General features: G+C 31.9%; 3 protein-coding genes across 11 annotated transcripts in view; 2 read left to right on the top strand and 1 right to left on the bottom strand.

The window, feature by feature from the left end:
• The window catches only part of LOC107634189 (pentatricopeptide repeat-containing protein At1g34160), a 190,865-nt gene that overhangs the window by 63,108 nt on the left and 101,552 nt on the right, over positions 1–26,205 (top strand). The window lies entirely within an intron of this gene.
• LOC107629689 (protein TEEBE-like) lies at positions 8,784–11,102 on the top strand. The gene is made up of 4 exons (XM_016332540.3): positions 8,784–8,920; positions 9,340–9,574; positions 9,718–9,977; positions 10,312–11,102. Exons 1-4 carry the CDS (start codon positions 8,851–8,853, stop codon positions 10,830–10,832), a joined length of 1,086 nt encoding a protein of 361 aa, XP_016188026.1. The 5' UTR covers positions 8,784–8,850; the 3' UTR covers positions 10,833–11,102.
• Positions 11,014–24,541, bottom strand: LOC107629688 (2-oxoglutarate (2OG) and Fe(II)-dependent oxygenase superfamily protein). 9 transcript variants are annotated; one of them, XR_015907316.1, is made up of 17 exons: positions 24,253–24,508; positions 23,958–24,035; positions 23,666–23,715; positions 23,508–23,561; positions 23,270–23,322; positions 22,797–22,869; positions 22,457–22,518; positions 21,734–21,802; positions 21,468–21,573; positions 20,593–20,657; positions 20,313–20,413; positions 19,585–19,680; positions 18,875–18,942; positions 18,662–18,707; positions 18,004–18,086; positions 16,201–16,308; positions 11,014–11,218 (listed from the first exon to the last, which is right to left on the bottom strand). XR_015907316.1 is itself a non-coding variant. In XM_088508659.1 (16 exons), exons 1-15 carry the CDS (start codon positions 24,466–24,468, stop codon positions 18,006–18,008), a joined length of 1,218 nt encoding a protein of 405 aa, XP_088364785.1. In that variant the 5' UTR covers positions 24,469–24,508; the 3' UTR covers positions 13,856–14,158; positions 18,004–18,005. The 9 variants fall into 9 exon arrangements, 1 of the variants encoding a protein (XP_088364785.1); XR_015907319.1 differs by having other exon boundaries at positions 18,010–18,086; XR_015907321.1 differs by lacking the exon at positions 11,014–11,218 and adding an exon at positions 13,856–14,158 and having other exon boundaries at positions 24,253–24,541.

Here is a 26,205-nt window from a genome sequence, read left to right as displayed (position 1 = left end):
CACTTCTAGTTATTTATTTGTCATTCTTACAAAAATAATCAAATGAATAAAAGAATGAATTGCATTTTGTACACTCCTACTTACTACATCTCTCAACTAATTCTACATTTTATATTCAATTTCAATCTTTGATTTTGACTATACCAACACAGATATATACAAAAAAAAAAAACAAATCACATGGGACAAATTGCAAGTTGCAACCATGATGAATTGTAATTCTCCAAGTTGATACTCAATTTTGACTCATTCAGTTCTAAAAATTTCAGATTTCCTTTCTAATTTCTTGCTCTTTCACACCTTTGTAGATTCCAAAAGCAAGTGATGCCTACAATTTTTACAATCTACAACTGAATTTATCTTTGAACCAATATATCTAAAGCCTCCTTCATCCAAGGATATGTTTCTTTTACTTCTGCCACAGCCATCCATCTTCTTTTCCTGAAATTTATCTCTAGCCAATTATCTAAATTGGTTGCTAACAAGCATAGAAAACATGTATCCCTCGTGAATTGTGGGTTATCCTTTTCTCTTATAAGTCCATTTTTCTAATTTATTCTGCAAAGAGAAGAACCAAATCATAGATTATTTAAATAGAAATACATAATACCATTCCTAAAAAGCATAAAAAATGTATCAAAAAAGAACATCCGAAAATATAAAAATAAATATCAATTATTCAATTTTTCACATTCATCCTTAGCTTACAACGGTAGATTTCACCCTAGTCTAATTAATATTCCATCAATTATTCAATTTTCACCTAACCCATGGCAATGAACATAAGTCTATTATCTATATGCGTTATACATAGCAAGTTGGCAATAGTTATGAAAATATGGAACAATTCATACAACAAATAAAAATATGGAAACTAAATAAGCACTAGAAATAGTTATGAAATCAAAGGAACCTACGTATAGAAGACAAGAAAAAAAACTTGCAAGAATTATGAAGTAGCAGCAAACAGCTAGACAGAAACCTTCAACCAGCGAGAACGGTAGCGAGGCAATGATTCTTGCGCACGGACCAAGGAAATTTGGCGATGGTTCTTGCAGTAAACTACCTATCGGCACGAAATTTGGCACACCAAGGAGACAATGACGCAGTGGTCATGGAGGCGAGACTGGCAGCGCACTGGAATAGCGACGAATCGGCACTTTGGACAAGGAAGAAGACCGACGAGATGAGAGAAAATGGTGATCACAGTCCTTCCTGAGGAGGGGAATTGATCCCTAGATGACGAAGTGGCGGTGCAACGATGAAACGAAGGAGAGGGGACAACGAAGCTTCTTCCGATTTCCTTCGTGGCGGTGAAGAGGTGGACAGCGTGGCTGTGGGAATGGGAGAAGGGGAAGGGTTTTTGTGTGTGTGACTACGGGAGTGGGGGTGGGAGAGAAGGGGAAGCGTTTTCACAATTTTTTATTAGGGTTTACTTAATCAGCTTTTAATTATTCAAATTTTGAATTTTAAAAAAAATTAAAATTAATTATTAAATAAAATTGTTTAAAAAGTTGGCTAGTTTATCTTGGTTCCCTATACTTTTCCTAAATCTAATAGAGTGCATCAATTCGGTCTTGAAGGGGCGTGCAATCTCCCAGTCATTACACTCAGTACTTGTCAAGGTAACATTTTATAGGCTCAATGAGTTGTTCACCAGGAAAAGAGTTGAGGTTGAGTCACACATTAATGCTGGACATATTTTTTCTGAGCTTGTGACCTCCAAATTGCATGCAAATCAGCGTGCATCACCACAGTCGTCATTGTCGTTGTCAGATTCCTAATCGGCATCCGCATCATTGTCTTCATCCTTGTCATCACCATCCGAGGGGTCTACCAGGAAGTCATCAGTCTCGTGATCAATTCCTTTGGTGTTATCCTCAATTAGACCCATTGGAATACAACATGGGTTCCCGCTGTTTACAACCCATCAACCCCTGTCACTCTTACTTGAGTCAACAAATAATCTCCCTCCATAATTTTTTGAAGAAGTGCAGCATCGATGTCTCGAATTCCAGAACCTCTTACCCGGAGTCTTACCAAGCGGTTGGCTAGACTGTGATTGACATAAATCCAAAGCCATGAATCCAAGCAACCGGCTAAATAAAGTTGCATCCCCTATGTCAAATTGTGGAACACTCTAATACTGCTGATATAGTGGGTATGACAGGATAAATTGCAGTGTGAAATGTGTGTGAGAAATATATGGGGTCGAGGAATGCTCAGTTGACTCTTGGATCAGTGTAGCCTGTGATTGTTACTGTGGCGGTGGTAGTGAGTGTGGTTGTTGTTCTTGATTCTCCTAATCCCCCACTGAATTTCCTTTTTGGTTCTCGTACAGCACAAGATCCGACAAGTTCAAGCGATTGCCATATTTTACGCGGTACGATTACATGTAAATCTCTCAGGGATGCTGTAGTTGCACGGAAAGCTCAGCAAGAACGTGACTATACATGTTCGTCTATCGCATTACCCAAAATGAATGGGTGGTGGAGCAGTCAAGATTCTTAGGGTTAGTTAGGACTTTTCATGCGTTTTGTCTAGATCCCATTCCTGATGAAGAATGCTCTGAATTAAACTAAATTGTCTCCTAGGCCTCTCGGTTGTATACTACTCAATGCATTCGAATGATATTAATGGCTCCGTAGCACTCCACACGATTGAATGCTGACGAATGTCTACAGAAATTACGTATGGCTCAATGCGATCAACACCATAAGCCTCTCACACAAACTGAACACATTATAAGGTTCAAGCAAAAACAGACACTTATATCATGATAACATACTTGGCCTTCTTACAGTTCATCTAACAATTTCCTAAATTGAGCAAAATAATGAAATCTATAACGTCGGTCAGCACCCTCCCAGTTACGCCACCTGGCATCATCTATTTCATTAACAAACTTTCACCTTAAACATTAAAATACAATGTGCAATACTTAGTTAAAGTTGTTACTAGATAATTTTACCTGTTTGCAAGCGAAAAAAGTCGGGACCGCCAAAAATTGGCGCAAAAAATGGTAGGCGAATCCAAACCCAAGTTAGCAAAAGGGTTAGTGGACCATCAATCTTCTTACAATCGAAATGAGATACCCTACCCAGCGCTCTATACAAATGTGCTAGGCATGTTAATCCCCAACTAAATTCTCTGATCTTGGTAAAGTCGTGAAGCAAAGACAAAAATTTTCAATGCACTATTGCCCCAGACTTGCCTCCAAACAAGGTTGTCCCAAATAATAACATGATGTGACACTTCACATACCTCTAAATGCCATTTTCATCGGTCAAATCCAAACGATATTTGAGATTTCGAAACCACGCGCCAAATTTATGAAACTTCTTCTACAATCTGTCTTCCTAGGTGAAATCATAAACTGGTGCAAACATTCAATCTCTAAGGTAGGTATCATGACTACTCATGGTCACTCCTGTTATTGAAGACCATTTGTCGCAAGAGAATAACAGTCACATCTTCCATTATCACAACACACTCACCAACTAGAAGGTGAAATATATGTGTGTGTTAGGGTGCCACAACCTCTCGATTAGAGCATTTATCATTGCCGATTGACATTGAATTATTTCAATATACAAAACGTGATAAAAACCAGTCTCCTATAAATATTGCTCCACAATAGAATTGTACATATCCAACAATAGTAGGTGGTTACACGTCAACATCTATAAACTCCATAAAATATAGTCAAATATTACATCAAACAAAATTTATCTATAAACAGTAAATAATTAAAATTTTCATTAATTATTTTATATTTAATTATTTTATCACAATTTATAACCTTTAAAACATAATTATTTATTATCATTAACATAATTTAATTATATTTAACAAACTACCATTAATTACTCAAACAATAAAATAAAATTATAATAATAATAATAATAATAATAATAATAATAATAATAATAATAATAATAATATTGTATTATTTCTATTCTATTAATTCACACATATACATAAACAATATATAATAACACAAGACTATCCAAAAATTTTAAATAGTATATTATTTTCAATAATTCTAATATTATTATTAATAATAAATAATTTATTAAATTATTAAGTAATTAATATATTCAATTATTTATTACATTATTTATTCAATTATTCATTAAATAGTTATTTATTTATTAATAAATAATTTATTAAATAATATATCCAAAAATTTTAAACAGTATCTAATTTTATTATTAATAATAAATAACTTATTAAATTAATACTAAATTTAGTGTTAACAAATTAATTAACTAATTAATTTTCACTAAATTCAATTATTGCATTACTGCATTACGTACTGCTAACATATAAATTATTTAACTAATATTATTCAAAAATTTTAAAACTTAACTACAATAAATATATTAAATAAATATCTAATAATTAATTAATTAATTATTAAATTTTAAAAATATCTAACTTTTAATATATATTAATTCTATTTTACATAAAATTTACAATAATAATTTAACTTCTAATAATAATTAATAAAACTTAAATTATCTAAAATATAATTTTAATAATTATTATTAAATAAACTAAAAATATAATACGTGAACAATATTCGCTAACTAAATCCAATAATACATTTTTAACTACTATATATTAACTATCATTTAGTCAGTATAAACAACATTAATCTCTAATATTATTACTAATATTTTTACTGAATAAAAAAAGATAAAACTAATAACTTCCATAATTAGAATAGTTGAGATAATTAACAATATAAAATTTAGAACGATCAATATCTTTAATTTTAAATTTTTTTGGTATTGTGTTGCTGAAATTAAAGTTTTTTTAGAATTTTAAATAAGTGGAAGAAGGTTGAAGAAGAGAGGAGAAGAAAATGAGGGCTTCGGAATTTCTGAAGCAAAGAAAAAGGGATTTGTGAGAGAGAGCTCGGAGAGAAAGGGACTTGAGAGAGAGAGAGAGAAAGCGCTCGCACGTATTTAGCAAGGAAGAGTGACAAGCTGCATGCGTAACATGTGGAACATGCACACAAATCAGATAATTCGATTTGTGTACCTACACTATAAGAAAATTGTTGAATACCGTCAAATTTACCGTAGGATTTAGCGTCGGATGTTAGTGACAGGTTTACTGACAGATTTGACAATAAATTTGTCGGATAAAATGGTTACCGTCAGATTTAATTTTCTGACGATAAATTCGCTTGTAATAATTGGAGAAAAACAAGAAAAATTGGCGCCGAGATTCCCGTGGAATTTACCGTTGGATTTATCCACTGGTAATTCCTGATTAGTTCAACGCTATGTTTTGGTCACTTTTAAAACGTTATCGTCGGATTTTTTCGCCGGTAAATCTGACAGTAATCTTGCCCTAAATTCGAACTGCGAATCCTATCTCTCCTCATTTTCGAACTACTCTCTCTCTCTAACCTTCTCCTCTCTCTGCCCCTCCCCCAAACCACCTCCGGTAGCCCCTCTGTCAGCGTCGACCACTACCAACTATATCCAAAAACTGCGTGAACTCGATTAGGTGCTCTTTGTGACGTTTTGGTTGTCTGTCGCCGCGGTTTTCATTCTCTCGCCACTGCTGTCGTCATCGTTGCTCCTTTAATCGCTGACCTGTGTCTTTCCTCCCTCCTCTAGATAGGTTGTCCTCATCCACTTTCTATTCCATCCTTGTTTTTACTTTATTTTAATTAAAAAACTCCTAACCTCTTTTTGAACCCTAACTATAAACCCTAATTTATGGTGTATGCCTATGTTCCTATTTTATTTTAATTTTGTTCTATTTTTATTAGATTTTAGGGTTTGTTCCGATTTTGTTCTTTTTTCATTCTGATTTTGAGTTTAGGATTTATTCTGGATTCATTATTTTATTTTAATTTTGAAATTTGTGATTTTTGAATTCATTATTTTTTATGATTTTGTTCTAATTTTTCTTAATTTTTTCTATTCTTGATTTTGGTTTTGATTTTGGTTTGTTCTTGATTTTTGTTCAAAGTGTTATTGTGACCTGTGAGGGTTGTCTTATGTGGATGTTGTCGAACTAGGCTATAGTGGCTGGACAACATGACTGAGTGAGATTGTGATTCTGTGAGACCTCTCCTTTACCTCTAATTCAAGTAAGACCTCCTCTTTCTCCCTCTAATTATGACTTCAGTCCCCGCTTTCCTTTTTTTTATTATGTACTTTAATATAGTTCAATAAATATGTTGTACACTTGTGCTATGTTGCTTTCTTTTTTATCTTGTTCTTTGATTTATGAATGTAAGAATGATGATTCTACTGAGTGCTGGATTATTAAAATTCAAAATGATTAATCTTCTTTGCCAAATTAAATTGAATTAGTTTAGTTGAATTTTACTCTGCTATATAAAAAGCATGAAAAGAGATGTGAACTTTTATTCTTTTATATAATAACTTAGGAACATGAGAAATAAAGTCTGATATAAATGTGATTATCCAATTAGATGTCCTATAATCAACAGAGAAGATGGTTTATGCGATTGAAATTATTAGTATTCTGATGATGGAGCTTGATTATTTATTTTGATTGTTTTGATTTTAATATGTTTGTTATTGATGTTGTTGAGTATTTTTTTTTTTTAATTGTTTTGCTAAAGTTAGGCTTAAATCCTGGATCTTTGAATGTGACTGATTCACTGCTAAATAAAATATATATTGGTTTAGTGGCAACTTGTACATTTTGGTGATTCTCACCAAACAAGAACAGTGACCAAGAAACTTGTATATATGGAAATTTGTTTAATTAGCTAATCCACAACAACTAAACTTGTATATATATATGGTCTGAATAATTGAATTTTTGGTTATTGAATTTTTTTAAACTGAATTATTGTGGCCTTGACCTCAATGGTTGAATTTTTGTTATTTTGAATTTTTTTTCTTAACTGCAATATTAAAATTTTGTTATTATATTGAATTTAATTGTTAAATTTTTGTTGTTATACCTTTTTTTTAGTAGAAATGGCATCAAGTGAACCTTCTCCAAAGATCTCCTCCTCCTGCTCATAATAATGAAGATGGTAATGTGGAAGCTTATGAAACTCATGAAAATTTTTTGATAGATAAAAAAAACAATAACTATTAAATGACTTGTTCAGACTTTAGTTAATTAATTGTTCATTGCAGTAATTTAGTTGTTTTATTTACTACTTAAATTTATTTTAATATCATATAAACTTGTTAGTTATGAATTTATGTTTTAATTTGTAAGTTGAGTGATGAATTTGTATTATGAATTGTAACTTTTGACTTATTATAATTTATATTAGTCATGAGTAATTTGATTTATTTAGGATTTATTTCATTATTTGTGAAATTAATTTTTTGTTATCAGATTTTTTATATTTTTATTTTTTAATATATGACGATTAACAATCTTTTTAAAAAATTTAAAATTTAAGTTTACCATTAGATGAATTCGCTGTTATTTATTAATTTAAGTATTAATTAATAATATATTATCCTCGGTTTATAAAAAAAAATCAACAGTAAAAATTATCAATAAAAATTTTTTTACGGTAATTAATGACGAACGAAAAGAACCACCACTAAATAATTACCAACGAAATTTATACCATCAAATTTATTTCAATAATAAATTCGATGGTATTAGACATTTTTTTTTATAATGCTAAATTGGACCATCTCTTCTCTCAATTCGAACGATCTAATTTGTTTATTCGTGACATCACAACGATATTAAATATCCTTTGCTCTAATAACGCGGTGATACACCACTCTTTTACCCCTTTCAAAATTAAAGAGTGACATGTATCATGTCAATATTTGCTGCTGCTGGTAAATAAAAATATGGTGATTGCTATAATGCTTAAAAATATTTGCCTAATTTACTAAAAAGGGTTAAAAGTTAATATTTAATTTTAAAAGTATAAAAATAAATAATTATTAAATATTCAAAAGTTATCATAAAAAATAAGTTAGACAAAAATTAAACACCAAATTATAGGCACCATAGAATTCACCTAAAAATATATAGGACCATGCATCTACTATGCGAAAGGAAATAATGTAATATGGATAGATCTAGTTGGATAACATTAATAGTTGTAGGATCTAGCGAAGAACTAGGCACGAGTAGTGCATGATGAACCTGTCTTTCATTAATAAATACATTAATTTAAGGAAGCGAGTGATCAAAACAAAACCCATGTGGAATGTGGCTACCGTAACCAAAGAAAACACATTGGATTTTATCTTTGAAATTGCAGAGAACACGAAACTACCTTCATTAGTTCCTAACTGGCATATATTATATAAAATGATGTTCGATTATAACATGGGATGAAATCTTTGCATGGAACAAGATACAGTGCAATCAAAATGAGCCTAACCTATATGGCTATTGAATAATGGGGAAAAAAAGATCAGGGTCTATTTGTTATACATTGTGATTAAAAAATAAAAAGGTTCTAGATTAAACTAAACAATAACTGCTAAACAATCCAGAATAATCTAGATTAAACTTAGTTTTTTGAGAAGACCACCAGGTTTTTTTTAACTAAATTAAATTTAATTACAACTTGTTGCACTCAAAATATCAAACATGTTGCATGTCCATAGCATAAAGTATGGAGCCAAACTCGGTTTTGGAAGGTCAAAACTTTAATTAATACAAATCAGGTGTTCCTAAGTGGTATTGGCTATTGGGGCTTTGCATCGTGAATATCAAATATAATTTCAACTTATCAAATTTTTTTTCCACTATATAATGGAGTGAAGCTCCATTTACTACCCTTGTATGTAGAGAGGCTAACCCTCAAACTCTTAGCAACCAAGTCCATTTTTTCTGGTTTCAGCTATAGTTTTTGCAATGACATTGTTCATTTTCAATCTCTGTTTGGCTTTTCTATTTGCTGCTTCAGCTTTTGCCAAGCCAGAAGGTAATAATAATGCTCATATATGATAACCCCATTAATGTGTAGTACTTCATCTTTGTTTAAATCTTTGATCCTAAGCTGATTCTTTTTTCTTTTTGGTGCTTTCTGTTTTTATTCTAATCTATATGCTCCTCGTTTGCAACATGCATTCTCATTATCAGTGTCTGAGAATGAGTGAACACAAAATGGTGTATCTGAGTCTGATGTGTTTGTTGAAACTTGAAATGATTCAATGTGCTTGAATTTGATTATTTGCATCCAATGTAATCAAAGTTGAGAGTTCACTCGTAAACTCGATCTGGGAACTTAGACTTATAAATAAGAGTTTACAAGTTAATTCGAGAGTTTGATAACATTGCTTGCACTTAATTGCCCTGATTCTAAAATTGTGTTTTGCTGCTGTGTCATTTTTTCCCTCACAGTTTACATCCAAAATGGCAACTTTGAGGAGAAGCCAGACCCAAGATTCCTGAAGAAAACAAGAATCATTGGGAAATATTCATTGCCAAAATGGGAGATCAATGGTTTTGTTGAGTATATCAATGGTGGACCACAACCTGGAGGAATGTACTTTCCAGTGACACATGGAGAGCATGCTGTGAGGCTTGGCAATGAAGCCTCAATATCCCAAACCATCAAAGTCATACCTGGTCACTGGTACTTCAATTTTGTGTTCTATATGTGCATAGCTCAAAATGTTATTAGACATTTTAAATTGTGACTAACTTTTCTGTTACCCTATTAACTTTTCTGTTGTCGTGTCGGATTCAATACTCAGTTTTCGTCCTTGTGCGACATAGGTATGCTCTAATACTAGGAGCCTCAAGGACTTGTGCTCAAGATGAAGTTTTGAGAATCTCAGTGCCTCCACATAAGGGTGATGTTCCTCTTCAGACACTTTATAGCCTCAATGGTGATGTTATAGCTTGGGGATTCAAGGCCGCTTCTAATTTCACCAAAGTGACATTCCTCAACCCCGGAGTTCAAGAAGACCCTGCTTGTGGTCCTCTCTTGGATGCTGTTGCCATCAGAGAGTTCATCCCTCCAAAGCCTACAAGAAGTAATGAATACAATTCTGTCCTTAATTGATTATGTATGCTCAAGTTAGGAACACAAACAACAACAAAGTTTTATCCTACTAAATGGAGTCTGCTATATGGATATACGAATCAGACAACAACATATATAGTGTCTTGTCATAAATCATATTGATATTTAGATCATTTATATTTAGATCTCTTTTAGCAGTTTCTTCTAGAGTTTTCTTATGTTTTCTTTGTGCAAAGTTTTGCATAGCAAGTCACATAGGTGATTAGTTAACATTGTTTTGGGAGGTTTTTGTCTTAAACACTTATTTCCTGATCAAACTATAACATGATATGATACTCTTGCAGCTAATTTGGTGAAAAATCCTGGGTTTGAGGAGGGTCCATTCCCAATTTTCAAATCAAACAATGGAGTTTTACTTCCACCTATGCAGCAAGATTATATGTCTCCACTCCCTGGTTGGATTATCGAATCTCTCAAAGCCATAAAGTTCATTGATTCGAAGCATTTTAATGTCCCATATGGGAAGGCAGCGGTGGAGCTAGTTGCAGGAAGGGAAGGTGCCATTGCTCAAATCATCAGAACAGTTCCAAACAAAGTCTACAAGATGGTGTTTACAGTTGGCGACGCAAGGAATGGATGTCATGGATCAATGATGGTTGAGGCTTTTGCCGCGAAAGAGAAACTTCAAGTTCAATTCACTTCTAAAGGAAATGGTAAATTCAAGACTGCAAGTTTCAAGTTCAAGGCAATTGCAAACAGAACCAGAATAACATTCTACAGCTCTTTCTATCATACAAGAATTAATGACTATGGTTCTCTTTGTGGCCCTGTTCTTGATCAAGTCATGGTGTACCCTGTCGCCTAAAGCATTTAACCCTATAATCCTAGCCAGTGAGATTTCTGTGTTGTACAAGTTGTGTGATGATGAATATAATATATATTCTCTAGTTCCCAAAACTATTCAATCTTCTACGTTCATCATACACTTGAAAGATGGCATGCATTGTATTGCAAGTTGAGTTGCATAACCCTGTTCACAAGTATAATTTATATTAAATGTAACTTTTTATTTTATTCTCTCCGATCAATATTCATCTTTTCAATGATGAAGGTAATAAATATGTAATCACCTAAAGTATGGCTTCCTATACAACAAATACATGAAGTTCTGGACTGAATTCTTTAATGTTTCAAGTAATTTTGTGAAGAACTATTACCAGAGTTTTGTTAACCCCCTCATTCTTGTGTAACCTATGTAACAAGAAAGAAAGCAGCTAATTAGGATTATTTTCACAAAAGAATGTGAGAAAAACTTAACAAGACAGGGAAAAATTGAACAGAATGATACAGCAACATGAATAATTTTGTGGAGCAATAAGCTTGTCACTGTTAATTGAAGAATGATGCTTAGACATTTAGCTTAGTTTCACACCAGCATTAAAATTTCTGAACCTTTTAAGGTTCAATAGTGGTCTCATTTCACCTAATTGAAATTGTCGTCTCTCAATCCATTTAGGAATGAGAGATGCAGAAGAAGCAATTTCACATACAACAGTAGCCTTCACCAATTTATAGGATTGCAGACATGGAGTAGATCTACTATGAACTAGACTTCAACTACATCAAAGCATAACAATAACAATAAAAGATAGCAGTATTGAGGGAAAAAAAAAACACTTCTTTTCAGCTCAGTTGAATTGTTTCCATTGAAACAAGATCAAGTAATTACAATTGCAATCACAGTTACAAAGAAGGCGAATTGCACCCAAGTTATGACAAATATTCAACTGGGTCAATTTCAAAAGGTCCTATTAGCCTATTATCCTACACCCCATTAGTCACCTCATTCAAAGACTCTATCTTTCCACCTTATGCTCCCATAATCCTTGATTCTAACCTCAGTCACCACAAACCCATTTGCACAAACACCCCAATTGAAGTGATGAGCCATCTTCATCCAGATCCTCAATACTTGGAAGAATCCTCCTTGTGACTTGAGATTCCTCTGCTGCAGCCTCATCATATATACACTGACCCTCCTGTTTGGTAACTCTTCAAAACACAGAACACAAGCTACATAGTACCATGCCACGAGACAGTAGAGACGAAAGCAAGAACACAATCATATATGTATATATGCAGTCTAATCGGATATAGAGTGGTCGTGCCAGCAGAGAAGCATAGCTATGCATCTTCCACATATGTAGAACCGCGTCTTCTGTTGCTTCACCATCGTAAAACACCGTTTTCTAAGGCTTGTTTTCCGGCGTGGTTGAGAAGATGTAGTAGTGTGAGCGAAGCTAGAGAGAGTCATGGTTACAAAACTGGAAACCTAGAGGGGCAGAGAGAGAGAGAGAGAGAGAGAGAGGTTTTGTTGATTCGGATTTTCAATGGCTACAACAAAACACACGAATTTCTCGGTTATATATAGAGAGGGAAGTGGTAGAAGATGTGGTGGGGTCTAAGACTTGTTTGGCACAGCGTTTTTATATGTTCATGAGGTTGTTCTGTGTGGGACCCACGAGTTTACGTTAACGCCAAGATGTTCACCATGCAATTAAGGTGTTGTATATGTTCCTTGATTTCCTTTCATGTTTCACTATCATACATGCAATTTATTAGTGTGCTTAAATTCTCTATAACGTGATGGGAATATTAGGCAGAAATTCTTAGTATTTTGTAATGATGTCTTGCTGAAATAAGTCAATGATTTTCTATATTGTGTTGTATTGTTTAGGATTGATATGTATATTAAAGCTCTTATAAGCAACTAGACTAAATCAATTATATTATTTAGTATAAATTTAAAAGTATTATATTTTTTTAAGAATTAATTAAATAATATGTAAATTAATATTAAACTTAAAAACTCATTTATAAAAATATTTGTAGTTTGAATATAATTTAATGTAATTATTTAAAAATAAAAAATATACAACAATAGCCTTGTGAAGTTCTCTTTCTTAAATATTAATTCATGTATTTTTTTTAATATTTTTATATAATAAAAAACTTTTATTTATATTTTATCATAAAACATAATTAGTTTTAAGAAGTTAAATTTTTTTATTTATTCGTGTGAATATTTTTTATAACAAATCATTCGAATTTTAAAAATCAAATTATATTTGTTTTGTTGATATTTTTCAAGTAGATAGTGTAATTTTTGAAGGTTTTTTTAGTGTATTTGAAGATAATTAAAAAAAATTAGAAAAAATAATTGAAAAAATAATAATACAAAAAAATGTAATATAATATTATAAATATATTTTATTAATCATGATATATTATAATATACGTACAATAAATAAATATTAATATGTCATAAGTTCATTTTATAATAAATTTGTATTACTTTTTATATAATAAAAATATATAGATCAAACCAATGAATATTATTCTTAAAAATATTTAATTTGGATTTTTTTTTTTACCAAAATATGAGACTCGAACCCACAACCTCTTAATTGAGTATAGGGACATTTGAATTATTACTCATTGGCGCAAAATTTGGAAAGATATGTGACTCGAACCCGCGACTTCTTAATTGAGTATAGAAAATCTATGCCATTTGAGCTATAACTCATTGGCAATTCGGACTTTTTTCATTACCTTAAAAGATAATATTTTTTATGATGATTAAAATTAGATGATATTACATATTTAAATTATATGATTATTTATTTGAAGATAGATATCAAACTTTCGTTTGAAAATAATAATTAAAATACAAACATATATTATATTAAAATATTAAACCGTTTAATCAAATATATTAAATTATTTAAAAAAATATAATTTACTATTACAGTTGTTAAATAATGAATACATTGTATAAAAAAGTAAGTTGTATTATTTTAATGAAATAAATGAAAGAAAAAAGGGGTAACAACAAGCAAAAGCAAAATTTGCTGCAAAGTTCGATTCAGTTGAGACTGGTCTAGAAGGAAGATGTTCTAGTAAGCCTGAAGCAGGAGAGGAAGAATCAAATTTGGTCAAAAAGGCAGAGGGGAAAGTTCCAAGAATGACAAGGACCATACCATATTAACATTACAGAGCCAATTAAATGAAATTAACCATTGAGAAACTTAAACTAGTAGACTCCGTGTGGGGTTACAAACGTTCAATTGCAACCAACTCAAACTGAACCACCCCACGTGGCACCCTTGTCCATATTCAAGCACGTTTTTCCTAATTAAAAATAGTAATTAAAAAAAGTGAGATTTATAGAACTTTTGTTACAGTGCCTAAATTATTTAATTTTTCTTTTAAAATAAAAAATAAAATATCTAAAATAAAAAATAAATTATATAAAATTTATTAAATATTATTTATTTATTTATTTTAGTAACTTAAGTACAAAGTTATAAACACCATAGTATCCCCTTAAAAAAAATAGAGGGGACGGGAGAAGAGAATAAAGCCTGTGTGTGATACCAACTGCAGTTGCAAGTATATGTGGTCACCAAGTTGGGTTGGATTTTTGGATTTTATTCTCATGGGTCAACATTGGTGGATATCAGGGGGAAGTTGTGTGAATTTGGTGGCTTTGGCGGCCTATTTGTTCTCCTAGCTCATACATAGTTTGGGATAAGATTGAGATATGCCCTATCAACCCGCCCATTCGGCATCGACCCATCACTTATTCTTTCCACTTTTAACTATTTCACCCATTTTGTGCCAAAAAAAAAAAATCACCCATGGTTTTGATTTTTGAAGTAATGTTTAGAGAAAAGGATAAATAAGTCCCTTACTTCTCGTCTTTTAGATATTTTTATCCTTAACCATTGAAAAATACTTTTAAGTCCCTGACCTTCACAAAATTTGGACGGATCAGTCCCTGAAGAAGGCATTTGGACGGAGAGACTGATCCGTCCAAATTTTGTGAAGGTCAGGGACTTAAAAGTATTTTTCAATGGTCAAGGACGAAAATGTCTGCGGAACAAAAGGTCAGAGACCTATTTGTCCTTTTCTCTAATATTTAAAATGGTTTTTGCATTTCTGCAAGAGAATCAAAATAGTTTTTTACTTCCATAAATAATACGGTTCCGCTACGTTACCAACAATATATCTGCCAACTTCTGCTAACTCTTATTTATAATTATGTTTTATGGAAGTGTGTTCGTAAATGTGTCTAATAAAAATGTCTTTTTTATAGCTGTGTTTAATAGAAGTGTCTTTATAGATATATTTTCTGGATGTGTCTCTTTATATATATATATTTAAAATATATTAATTATTAGACATATCCACGTTCCATGAAACACAATTATAAATAAGAATTGACAGAAATTGACAGATAATATTGGTACCCTATACTTTTCCATAATCAAATAAGTTTCTTAGATTTTTTTTTCTGAATTTCTTTTTGTCTCTAATCCAAATTTCTGTTAATGTAGTGTCGACTTGAATTGTTAAGTGCCAACATAATATCCAACAATAGAGTGACGTACATATGTTAATTTTTAAATTGGTTGATATGTTAATTTTTAAATTACCATGTTTATCAACCTAACTTACAGTGAATTGACGTAGTATCTAGAAAAAAATTGACTCTTTCTTTTGTCACACTCCTCACACACCACACTTCTATGGGTTGCTGTATTTCACTACCAGAATTTCAAATCCTAGTGTAGTTTGATGGGTGATCAACAAATCCTTCATCTTGTAAAAAAAAAAAAAAAAAGAAAACCATCTTTCCCCAGCTTCAGCTGCTAGGGGAAAATTTATGATTACATGTCAACCTTTTGATTGGCGAGATAGTCGGGTCGGAAAGTTGAAAGGAACTTTATAGTACATTTAACATAATCGAATTCTATCCACAGCCCCATATTCTGTAACCCCACTAGTTATAAAATTATGGAGCCCCTTAGATGATACAAGATTTTGGATTTATTCTTTTTCTAATCTTTTAACGAGAATTCACTTTAAAGGTCACTAGAAAGTATTTGACAGTATCAGTTATTTCACTTATTTGATTGATATATTCCCTGGACTTTTATATCCCATGGCCGGCATCCTTTATTGAGGTGACGATTAACCACTAAGTCCAGCCCCCACTGCATAGTTCATACTAGTTAGTCTCATTAGGTAGACATGCCTTGTCTTTTATTGTTATTTTTTGAGAAAAAAATAGGGGAAAGGGGGGGGGGGGGGTTGAGACATCTGATTTGCTTGGTGCATGCAAAAGGAAAACAGTGCTCACAAATTGAAGCATATGCAATTAATCTTACCAATTTTTAATTAGAAGTTGCTATCCTCTGAATATATTAAATTATCTATATGTCGTCGTCTCTCCTGTCCGAAGTGGCGAAGTTCGATCTTTCGGCCACAGCTTTTACCTGCAGATTCATTGTTTATAATTATATTGGGGTATAACTGACCTACCCTCCTTATTGGCTTAAGAATAGATGCTTCTGCTAATATCAACTAAAAAATAATATATTATAGTTCCGTGTATAGCTGGGTGTATGTTTCTATAGCCGTCTAACAAGAAAAATACGGCTAATTTTTTTGGTAATGGATTCCATTGCATGTTTTTTACTGTTATGGACTATTGTCCTGATTTTAAATTTTTAATAGATATGGAGACATTTTTCTTTTTAAATAACAATCTACAAATTGAAGACTCAAAATTATAGAGAAGAAAATACTTAAGATCCGATTTGGAAGTTGGTGAATTTAAATTAAAATAATAAACAATTTGGATTCTCTATATTGTGTGACCAGATTTTTTTTTTCTAAAGTTTGGAGCAAATTGATGGGTCAATTTTGTGGTTAAAAATCTTAAATCGAACGCTCCAATTTGTTAATAACCGTCTTTCACACTCCAAAATAACACACAACCCCAATAAGAATAGATAACACCTCTGTTTTCTAAATATGAAAATTAAAAAGCGAAAAAATGCTAAACATTATCATAATTTATTGTTTTTAACTATTACTTAACCATCAACATACTTTATCTTATACTTTTAAATATTAATGACTAATTAATAGTAAAAAATAATAAATTCTGATGATCATAGCATTCTTCGTTAAATAATTTCTTTTCCCGGATAAGGGATGCTACAAATTTTGATGATTTTTTAACGGTGTATTTCAAAGTGATTATAATTGTGATAATGATATCGATTATAAAATTTCAATAATACTTAAAAGATATAATTAAAATTATATTTTGATTTTATAAAATAAAAATATAATTAAAATAAAAAATATTATTAATATAATTTTCATTATATTTTTTAGATATTACCAAAATTTAAATAATTACCATATCACTATAATCATAGCACAGTAAAATTCTTCTTTTCTAACTAGTCCATATCTAAGAAGAGTAATGGAAATTTTAGGCCATTAAAGAAATGCTACCTTATTTTTCTTTTCTCTCTTTTTCACTCCAGCATAGTAGCTTCTCACATTCCCCTAAAACAACATCTAAATACACGGGCTATGTTTCTGCCCCCGAGTTATGTGCCTATTCCAGATTTCCAGTTAGTTTTGGAAATATTTTTCTTGAATCCAGGAGGCAAAATGAATCTTCCTTTTCGTTTTCCTTTGATTTTGCTATTCTCCAATAGCAATAACATCTTTACATTTTATCCATATATATATATATATATATATATATATATATATATATATATATATATATATCTTTAAAATTTTATTTTTCATTTTTTTCCTTTTCTCTTACACTACACAGTCACACACTGAAAAGGTTCTATATTCCACTCTTGAGATTTGGACTTCGATGCAACTTGATGAGAAACCTACAAATCTTTTATCTGTGCCAAGACTCAGCTGCCTTTACAAATTTATTTATGTCACTCCCTCGGATTAACAGTTTTTCAATATGAGACCCCCAACGCCCAATTACTTCAAGTAGCCTAGTAGGTTATTGTGAAATGAATAGTTTATCGGATCACTAGCAGCTAACGAACCAGAGCAAAATGAAGCAACTAGATGTGAAATATAAATATAACAAGACAGGAGTTTGATTAAAAATCAACATCAATGGTTAAGATATAAACCTTTACTTTTTCCGGTGGTAATATTTGTCAAGCAGTATCTCTGAATACTCTCCAAAAGTAAGGGCAGCATTTGATGCAATGAGCTGGAAAAAAAATGGAGAAAATATATTAGGCGGAATACTAATTACATATTTTAGAATCGACTATACTACGTGTACACCAAAATCAGCCACTACTCCACTAGTATAAAATACATGTTGAAATACAAAATACACATTGAAAATAAACTAAACCACACATGTATTTATACACAAATATAAAGTGACTGATTTTGGTGGCTAATTTTAGTGTACAAATAGCATTTTTGTTTTAGAATCCATATGTTATATAGAATGGATTGATTTGTAGTTTATTTAAACAGAGAACATCATCAGTAACCCACAAATATAGCTTTGCCACTTTCCCGCCATAGGTAGAACTCAAAATGTTCAACGACTGACCCCATATGAATAATTTTGTTGTCTTACATGCACTCTACACAAACCATACCCAGTACTTGCAAATAATACAATCACATTGCAGAGAATCTTTTTTTTTTTTATTATTTTAAATGTGTATTTTTTAATCAATATTTACTCAGATATCGTATTGTGTAATGGTGCATGGTTTTGTAGTCCTACTGAAGGTGAAATAAGGCTCATGACTCAGGAATGCATACCTCTTTATGGATATGAACTTCCTCAGGAAAACTGAGTCTTTCGTCCCTGAAAGGCATAGTATTAATATTATATCTTACTATAAAATTGAGCTCAGATCCATAGTTTTCAATCCTTTCATGTTAGCATGACTATCATGTGTGTATGACTGAAGATCAGCGCAAAACATCATCAAAGCAACAGAAAGTTCTTGCATTTCTTTTCAGATAACATACCAGTCAGGTTGCATGAATAATGCAAATGTTGATCGCTCAATTCCAGAAGTGTCCTTCCCCTTAGGAGCCTAAAAGTATTTAAAAGGAAAAAAAAAAATTTATCAGAAAGATACCGATAGAAATAGAATCAGAAAGGTCAACATAGCAAGAGTTGAACAAAAGTTCTGATTTGAGAAAATCTAGACAAGATCAAGCTATAAGATACATATCAACGATACAGGATGCTCAATTTATGAACATCAAGGGAAAAGCTCACTTTTTTAATTCATCTATGAACATTATTAATTACTATTTGTCATACTCGGTAGAGAAGAGGCATCAAAAACATATAAGATACAACAGGCCAAGCAAACCAATGTCATCTAGTGTCCCACCCAATATGCTTTAAAAGAGAATAATTGTAGTTCATTCGTTAATGCTCAAATAAACTTCATAAGGTATTACTTAATACATATATTCTCTAACATTTATATTAACTAATAAGTTAAGGAACCTGGCAAACCCTGCAGAAGAAAATAATACCAAGAGAACTGATTGTCATACCACATCAACAACTAGTACTGAGAACAAGAAACCTACAATTTGAGGTCTGAAAAGAAAAGGAATCTACATACATAAATTGAGAAAACAGGATGACAACTGCATATGCTACAAGTATTCAACCAAACTAACATAACAGTTCTGCACAGTTCTGGAAGTTTTTCAATTACCTGCACACAATGAGGGGTTGCGCAAAGATAACCACCAGAAAGTATTTCAGTTGTTTCACCAATTTGGTAAGCTATATCATCTTTTCCATAGACAACCTAAGAATTAAAACAATAGTAAATACATTGAACCAGAGATAAAGATACCGTGCTTAAATCTTTATCAATTTGGACTTTGCAATATTAGTTTTTTTACCAGTTTAGACACTCAACATGGCTGTTCCTAACAGTTATTTTTCCTTCTATAACAAAACGAGAAAAACATACATGCAATGTTCTATTTGTCCTTAGTTGCAGGTTTTGTGTAATATATTGAACGTATCAATCCTTGAACATTAAGGAAAGGCCCTAAATTGGAATCCTAAAAGTTTTTAAGGATATTCAACAAGTGCACAGGAATTTTATAACATTGCAGTCAGTTGACATCACATGTTCTAATGTATTTGATACTTTTAAAGTACATCATCCATTCCAAAGATACAATGCATCTAAAACCATGTCATAGAAATTTAAAAGACTAAATCTTTCAAACATTATCAGAAAGGTGACATTTTAATTTCAACAGATTAACATATTTGAAAATTTTACATGTTGACTGAATGAGGAGGATGGGATATTTATGTGAAAGAAAGATGAACCAATAAAAAATTTTGTGGTCGCAATCGTGAACATTTCTTATCATTAGCATTAAAATAATCTAGTGTTACTTGAAACTCCATAAGAGTGTATACTTTGACGATTTGATCACTTCTTGTTCGGATATAAAGGCCGGCAGCACTATCAGGGCAAGGTATCTCTATACCATCTCTCATAAACATACCACAGGTCAGACCTACACAATGAATTGAAATGGGAATTAAACAAATTGACAACGCATAAAGAAACATAACAACGGACCTTGCAATATATTCATCTTTATATCCATGGACATTTCTATTGTTTCAATTTAACTAGAGGAATATAAGAAAAGCACAACCCATATATGAAATGTGCTAAACTGATAACAAGAACCTGTCAATGAACCATGGTCTGTATGCCATCCACACCAAGAAGAGATAGAGTTACCATCTTGGATGCTGTAACAAGTCATTTGGAAGTTGGAACTTGTTAGTATACTATCATGCATGCCTATGCAAAAGGATAGAAGAATATTAGAATAGAAATGTTTTCTATATTCAGGTATCATCATATTACCTCATAATGAAAATAGATTCAACTATTTTGAAAGAGTTAATATTTAATGAACATTTCCTTTACTATGTATGGCTATAATGTTTGCACAAGTCAATGAACTTGTAGCTCAAATGGCACAAGTCATTTAAGACTCCGTAAAATGATTATGGCAGACATTCTATCATCCATAGAACACAATTTCAATTCTAAAAAGAGGTATATTTCTTAAAAAAATAAAGATATCAAACTTAACTTTTAAAAATTTATATTAGTCATGTGAAAACAAGGATCGTTTAAATACTTTTTATCTGAACCAGGAAAAGAGAAAGTCTAAGTGACCAACAGGTTTTTAGCCAACTTTTTCTTTATGTTGCCTACAAAATTGTTGATCATGTAGCATGACTCCTTTAAGACAGAATATTTGGAAGTCTTGAGATAGTGATGTCTATACTTTTCAGAAAGATACTCGAGGACTGGATTCTTCCTGTCATAAACAGGCACTAGAATTTCTTGCTATGGTCGGGGGGGGGGGGGGTGGGGGGGATAATATTCCTTAGAAATATCAAAGAAAAATAATTATTGGACCAAATTTCTAGTATTTGTCTGTCATAATAATTATGATAAATTTCAAAACAAAGCTTACAAGTTGGATCGGATATTGACATTGAACTATTACAATACGCAAAAGAAAAGACGGTTTAAATCAAAATTACCCTTGTTGTGAAGGAAAATAATACAGCAAACGTCCTTTGTGACAGCGGGAGCGATGAAGTATTGGTTTCAGACCTTCATCCTTGTTGATTTTCTTCCCTTTAGATACTGAGAAGTGAGAACGAACAATGCTTAATATAGGTAAGCAACTAGGTTAAGAGCAAAAAATAGTCCAATTCCAACATTACTCATGGAATACAAAGCTAAGTAAATACCACAAACCATACAAATTTAATTATCACAAGCCATACAAATTTAATTATCTTACCATATTGATCGCAATGATATGCCAACATCAATCCAACATCAAACATGAGCTTCCCAAGAGCTTTGAAAGCTACACATCAGAAACAAATAAGCAGTGAACATGTAATCAATCATGTTCTCTAGCAAAACATAAAGATCAAATAAACTATAATAATATATTGTCATTATCTAATGTCATCAAGTTGTGGAAATCGGAAGTAGTAAAACATCATATTCTTAATCTTCTAATTCTAGATTCAAAATCCATTAATCAAGGGGACAAAAAACAACCCTAAGGATTGCTACTACTTTCGCGTCCAAAGCTTTAACATCCTAATAATCTTTTACCAATACAGGATGGAAACATTGTAGAGAAGATCACTAACGGGCATCATTCATAGGCAAGAATATTTTCAGGTTCGGAACAACTGACCACTCAACATGCCTGGAAATAATCTTACCAGGAATTCCTTTTTTCAGTAAATATTTCTTCAAATAATCAAACACAATTACACAAAGTGTGTACAACAAAGTAAGAATTTAAATATCTGCTGTATACTTAAAGGGAGCCACACACCCATTAAAAAAAAACTGACAAAAGATAAATAAAAACAAATGAGAATACATAAGTTGCTTGTTGCATGTACACAGGAAAGGAAAATTTATATGACACATCAACCTATAAACCTAGGCATCAGAAAACAAAGATTATAAATGCAAAATCTGATCAGGCTTCAGGCCATACCCACTTCGAGTTCTGGTAGTGCACTGCTGGGCCATATATTTGATCCACAATATGATGGATACCTACAGAAAACACAAATCTAAGGAAATGTGTATGATCATAGGATACAGAATTGCCAACGCTTCCATTTTTAACTTGGGATCTATGAGTGTAGCTGTAGATAGGCATCAACCTTAACTGAATTGCAAGTTATAAAGCAAAAAGAGCTTATTGACTGAGGTATAAATTATCTAAAAGTGAGAATGTCATATATCTAAACAATGAACTATTCCCCTGTAAAAAGTAATTGAATTATAGTAGAGAAAATTTTCAATATGACAAGTGAATTCATCCACATTACCGTTGAATCAAAGATGGCTCTGATGTGGGAGTATCATGAATGGGATTGGCATAGAAAGATCCTTTCAATAGATCTGCACTCAGGGAAGAGAAAGTTAGGTTTAAAAAAAAGTGCCTCACTTAATAATGCAGATTACTATCCCATTTTCCAAAATGTATGCCTTGAACTAAATTCTACATTTCCAAATTCACAGACTTCCAAAGTTTGTTTAAACTGCTTTTGTTTTTTTAACTTCCTGGAGATAGAAAAACGAATTTTATGAAGGAGTAAAAGGGAAAGTGCATCAAACAGGCAGGATAAGTAAGCAACAGGTTTGCCCAAATAACCATGCATTTCTGAAATGGAAACATTCATATTGCAATTGGTAAAAATGCCCGGGAGAAGCCAAAAGCAAAATTGTATCCCAAAGCAAATTTATATCTTCCCAAAGAGAGTACATCGAAGAACTTATATCAAATAGATGAAAGATCTACCAGGCTTTCCAGTTTCAAGTTTCTCTTTCCCATGACTCCAACCAAAATTGTACCTAATAATTCATGGTGGATAGATGAAGAACAAGTCATTTGTTGCTTTAAAAGTTTCATGTACAGGGCAGTGGAGTAGTGCGAAAATACAACAATATATTCAGGGTCATAGAATGAAGCAGAATATGTATGTGAAGTGAAAATTTAGTAGTAAGAACTAAGAAGTCTTAACTACTGAGTAACTTACCTACTATGAGGGTCCTCAAGGTCCTCTTTCACTTCTTTAGGAAGATTGGCCAATCTGACAAAAGGAGATGAAAATGTTAGCAAACTAAATTGCTTCTGATTACCACCTTCGATGTATTAAATCTACACTAATGCACCAGTGCAACATGCAAAAGATACCTTGGAGCAAGACGCAGAAGATTTGCACGCAACGAAGGGTATCCCGGAACCTATAATCAATTCCAACAAAATACTTACAATAACACAAATGTGACACAGCAGTACTTATTATGGCCAAGCTAAGTGTTAACAAGTGATGCATTAGGATACAGAATTAACTTCTTGATTTATTCAATAATATCCATAATTCATCACATCAATAAATTCAGAGAACTGTGATTTACGGTTACGGATGCTTGAAACAATAAATAAAGAACAAACAAGTCAAATGCAACATCAGGAACACACATACATCGGTGACGGAGAGGATCCCCAATCCATTGCGTCCGAATCCTTCATCAATCTTCAACGACAAGTCGGAGTTCTTATCCTGTTACAACAAGATCAAGTAACAACCACAGAATCAAATAAACAAACGCATCGCCAGAAAGATACACGCATTACCAAAACACCTATACCGGAAAAATCCTTAAGCGCCAAGGATCAAACACACGCAACATCATGAACATGCATCATAGCGATTTTCAGCTCAATTCCATTTCAGATTGTTAGAGAGAGAGAGAGAGAGAGAGAGAGAGAGAGAGTACTTTGAGCTGAGAGAAAGGAATGGAAACAGTGGTGAGAATCGGGAAGGAGGATTGAGATTCGGATTCGGAGGACACGGTGGTTTTGGCGCATAGAATCTGGCGGGAACGATACCGTTTTGAGAAGTGGTAAGTGCTAAGGCTGTGGTGGTGGTGTGAGCGGGTTTTGGAGAGAAGGAGGGAGGTTGAAGAGGTCATCAGGTGTGAGTGGGAACTCATTTTTCTACTATGATTCTCAAATTCAAAATCCCACGCTATACTATTTGTCTTTCAGCCTTTAAAAGGAGCTAGGTTTTTTTTTGTGTCTAAATAAGGAAAGAAACAAAGCAAAAACTATCCTAAATCCGAGCAGATCATTTGTTAGAGATCAACACCAGACCAAATAACATGATTAGAGTTATTCTTGGTATTGTATTTAGTGCATGTTTGGGCGCCATTATTTTGTTAAAAAAAGATCTTTTTTCAATGAAAAAATATCTTTTTTTATTTTTTAACGTGTTTGGCAAATTTCTAGTAGTAAAAGTAAAAGCACTAGTAAAATAAAAAAAAGATCTTTTTTGAGAAGCTGTAATTTACATCTTTTTTTAAAAGATCTTTTTTCCTTAAAAAAAAGATGTTTTTCGTGTAATAAATGAACAAAAAAGTACTTTTATATTGTTATACCCAAACATAATTGATAGATAAAAAGACCTTTTTACATGAGATATCAAAACATAAAATTACTTTTACTTCTCTATAAGATCTTTTAAAAAAAGATAACTTAAAAAAAGATCTTTTCTCAAAAGCTCACCCAAACAAGCCCTTAGTCATCTAATCCGCAGCTCTATTTGCTTCTCGGGACACTCATTCAACGTGAACAAGCCAAGGACGAGATAAAGCTAAGGAGCTAGGGTTAAAACTGAGTCGAGTTATACCAAAATTTTTTTTGGTGACTGAGTTATACCAAATTTAAGTTCGTACGAAAATTAAGTTTAGTTTATAGTTTAACTCATTAATAATTAAGTCTATTTCATAAGTTTAAGTTTGACTCAACAAAAATTCATGAGTTAGTTCAAATAATAAAAATATAATCTATAATTTTATATCAAAAAATTATAACTTATATATATTAAAAAAATTAAAAAAATAAATTGTATATATTATATATCTATTAATTATAGATTTTTTATTTATGTCCTACGTTAAAATTATATAAAAATAATTACTATAAAATTTTAAATCATTAAAAACATTAATATATATGTAAAATTATATATTACATTACAGATATATATATATATATATTAACAGTTATGCTACACATACAAGTCTTTTTGACTTATAAGTTGGGCCAAATTCAACAGAAGCTACGCTCACCCACAAAAGCGTGTTAACACGCGCATCATGTTTTCAAAGCGCTCCATCACCATTATGAACGATTCTTCTTCTTCTTCCTTGATGAAAACCATAACTGTCAATTTTTCTTCGCGTTTCTCCTCCTCCTCTTCTTCCTTCTTCTTCTTCTTTTTCCTTTGTGTTTCTCCTCTTTTTTCTTCGCGTGTTTCATCTTCATCGTCGTGTTTCTTCTCCTTCTTCTTTTGATTTTGCAACATTATGTATTTTTTTTTTCTTTGTTTGATTTTTTCCTCTCAAAAAGAATTATGAGAATATGAAATAAGAAGATGAAGAAGAAGAAGAAACAGAAGAAGATGAGGAGAAAAATGAAGAGTTCTGAATTATGCAGAACTTATCAAAATAAAATACACCCAAATATCTTCATTTTACATCCAAATATCTTTGTATTACACCCAAATATCTTCATTTTACACACAAATTTGTTGCAAATACAGAAATAAGTTATGCTACGTGTACACTAAAATCAGCCACCAAAGTCAGCTACCAGTATAAAATACATACTGGAATACAATTATACATTGAAAATAAATTAAAGCACACATGTATTTATACACAAATATA

Source organism: Arachis ipaensis, chromosome B3, assembly GCF_059453495.1.
Source record: "Arachis ipaensis isolate K30076 ecotype BB chromosome B3, ASM5945349v1, whole genome shotgun sequence".
Classification (NCBI taxonomy): domain Eukaryota; kingdom Viridiplantae; phylum Streptophyta; class Magnoliopsida; order Fabales; family Fabaceae; genus Arachis; species Arachis ipaensis.
Note: the sequence above shows the minus strand (reverse complement) of the source record. Positions and strands in the feature narration are given on the sequence as shown.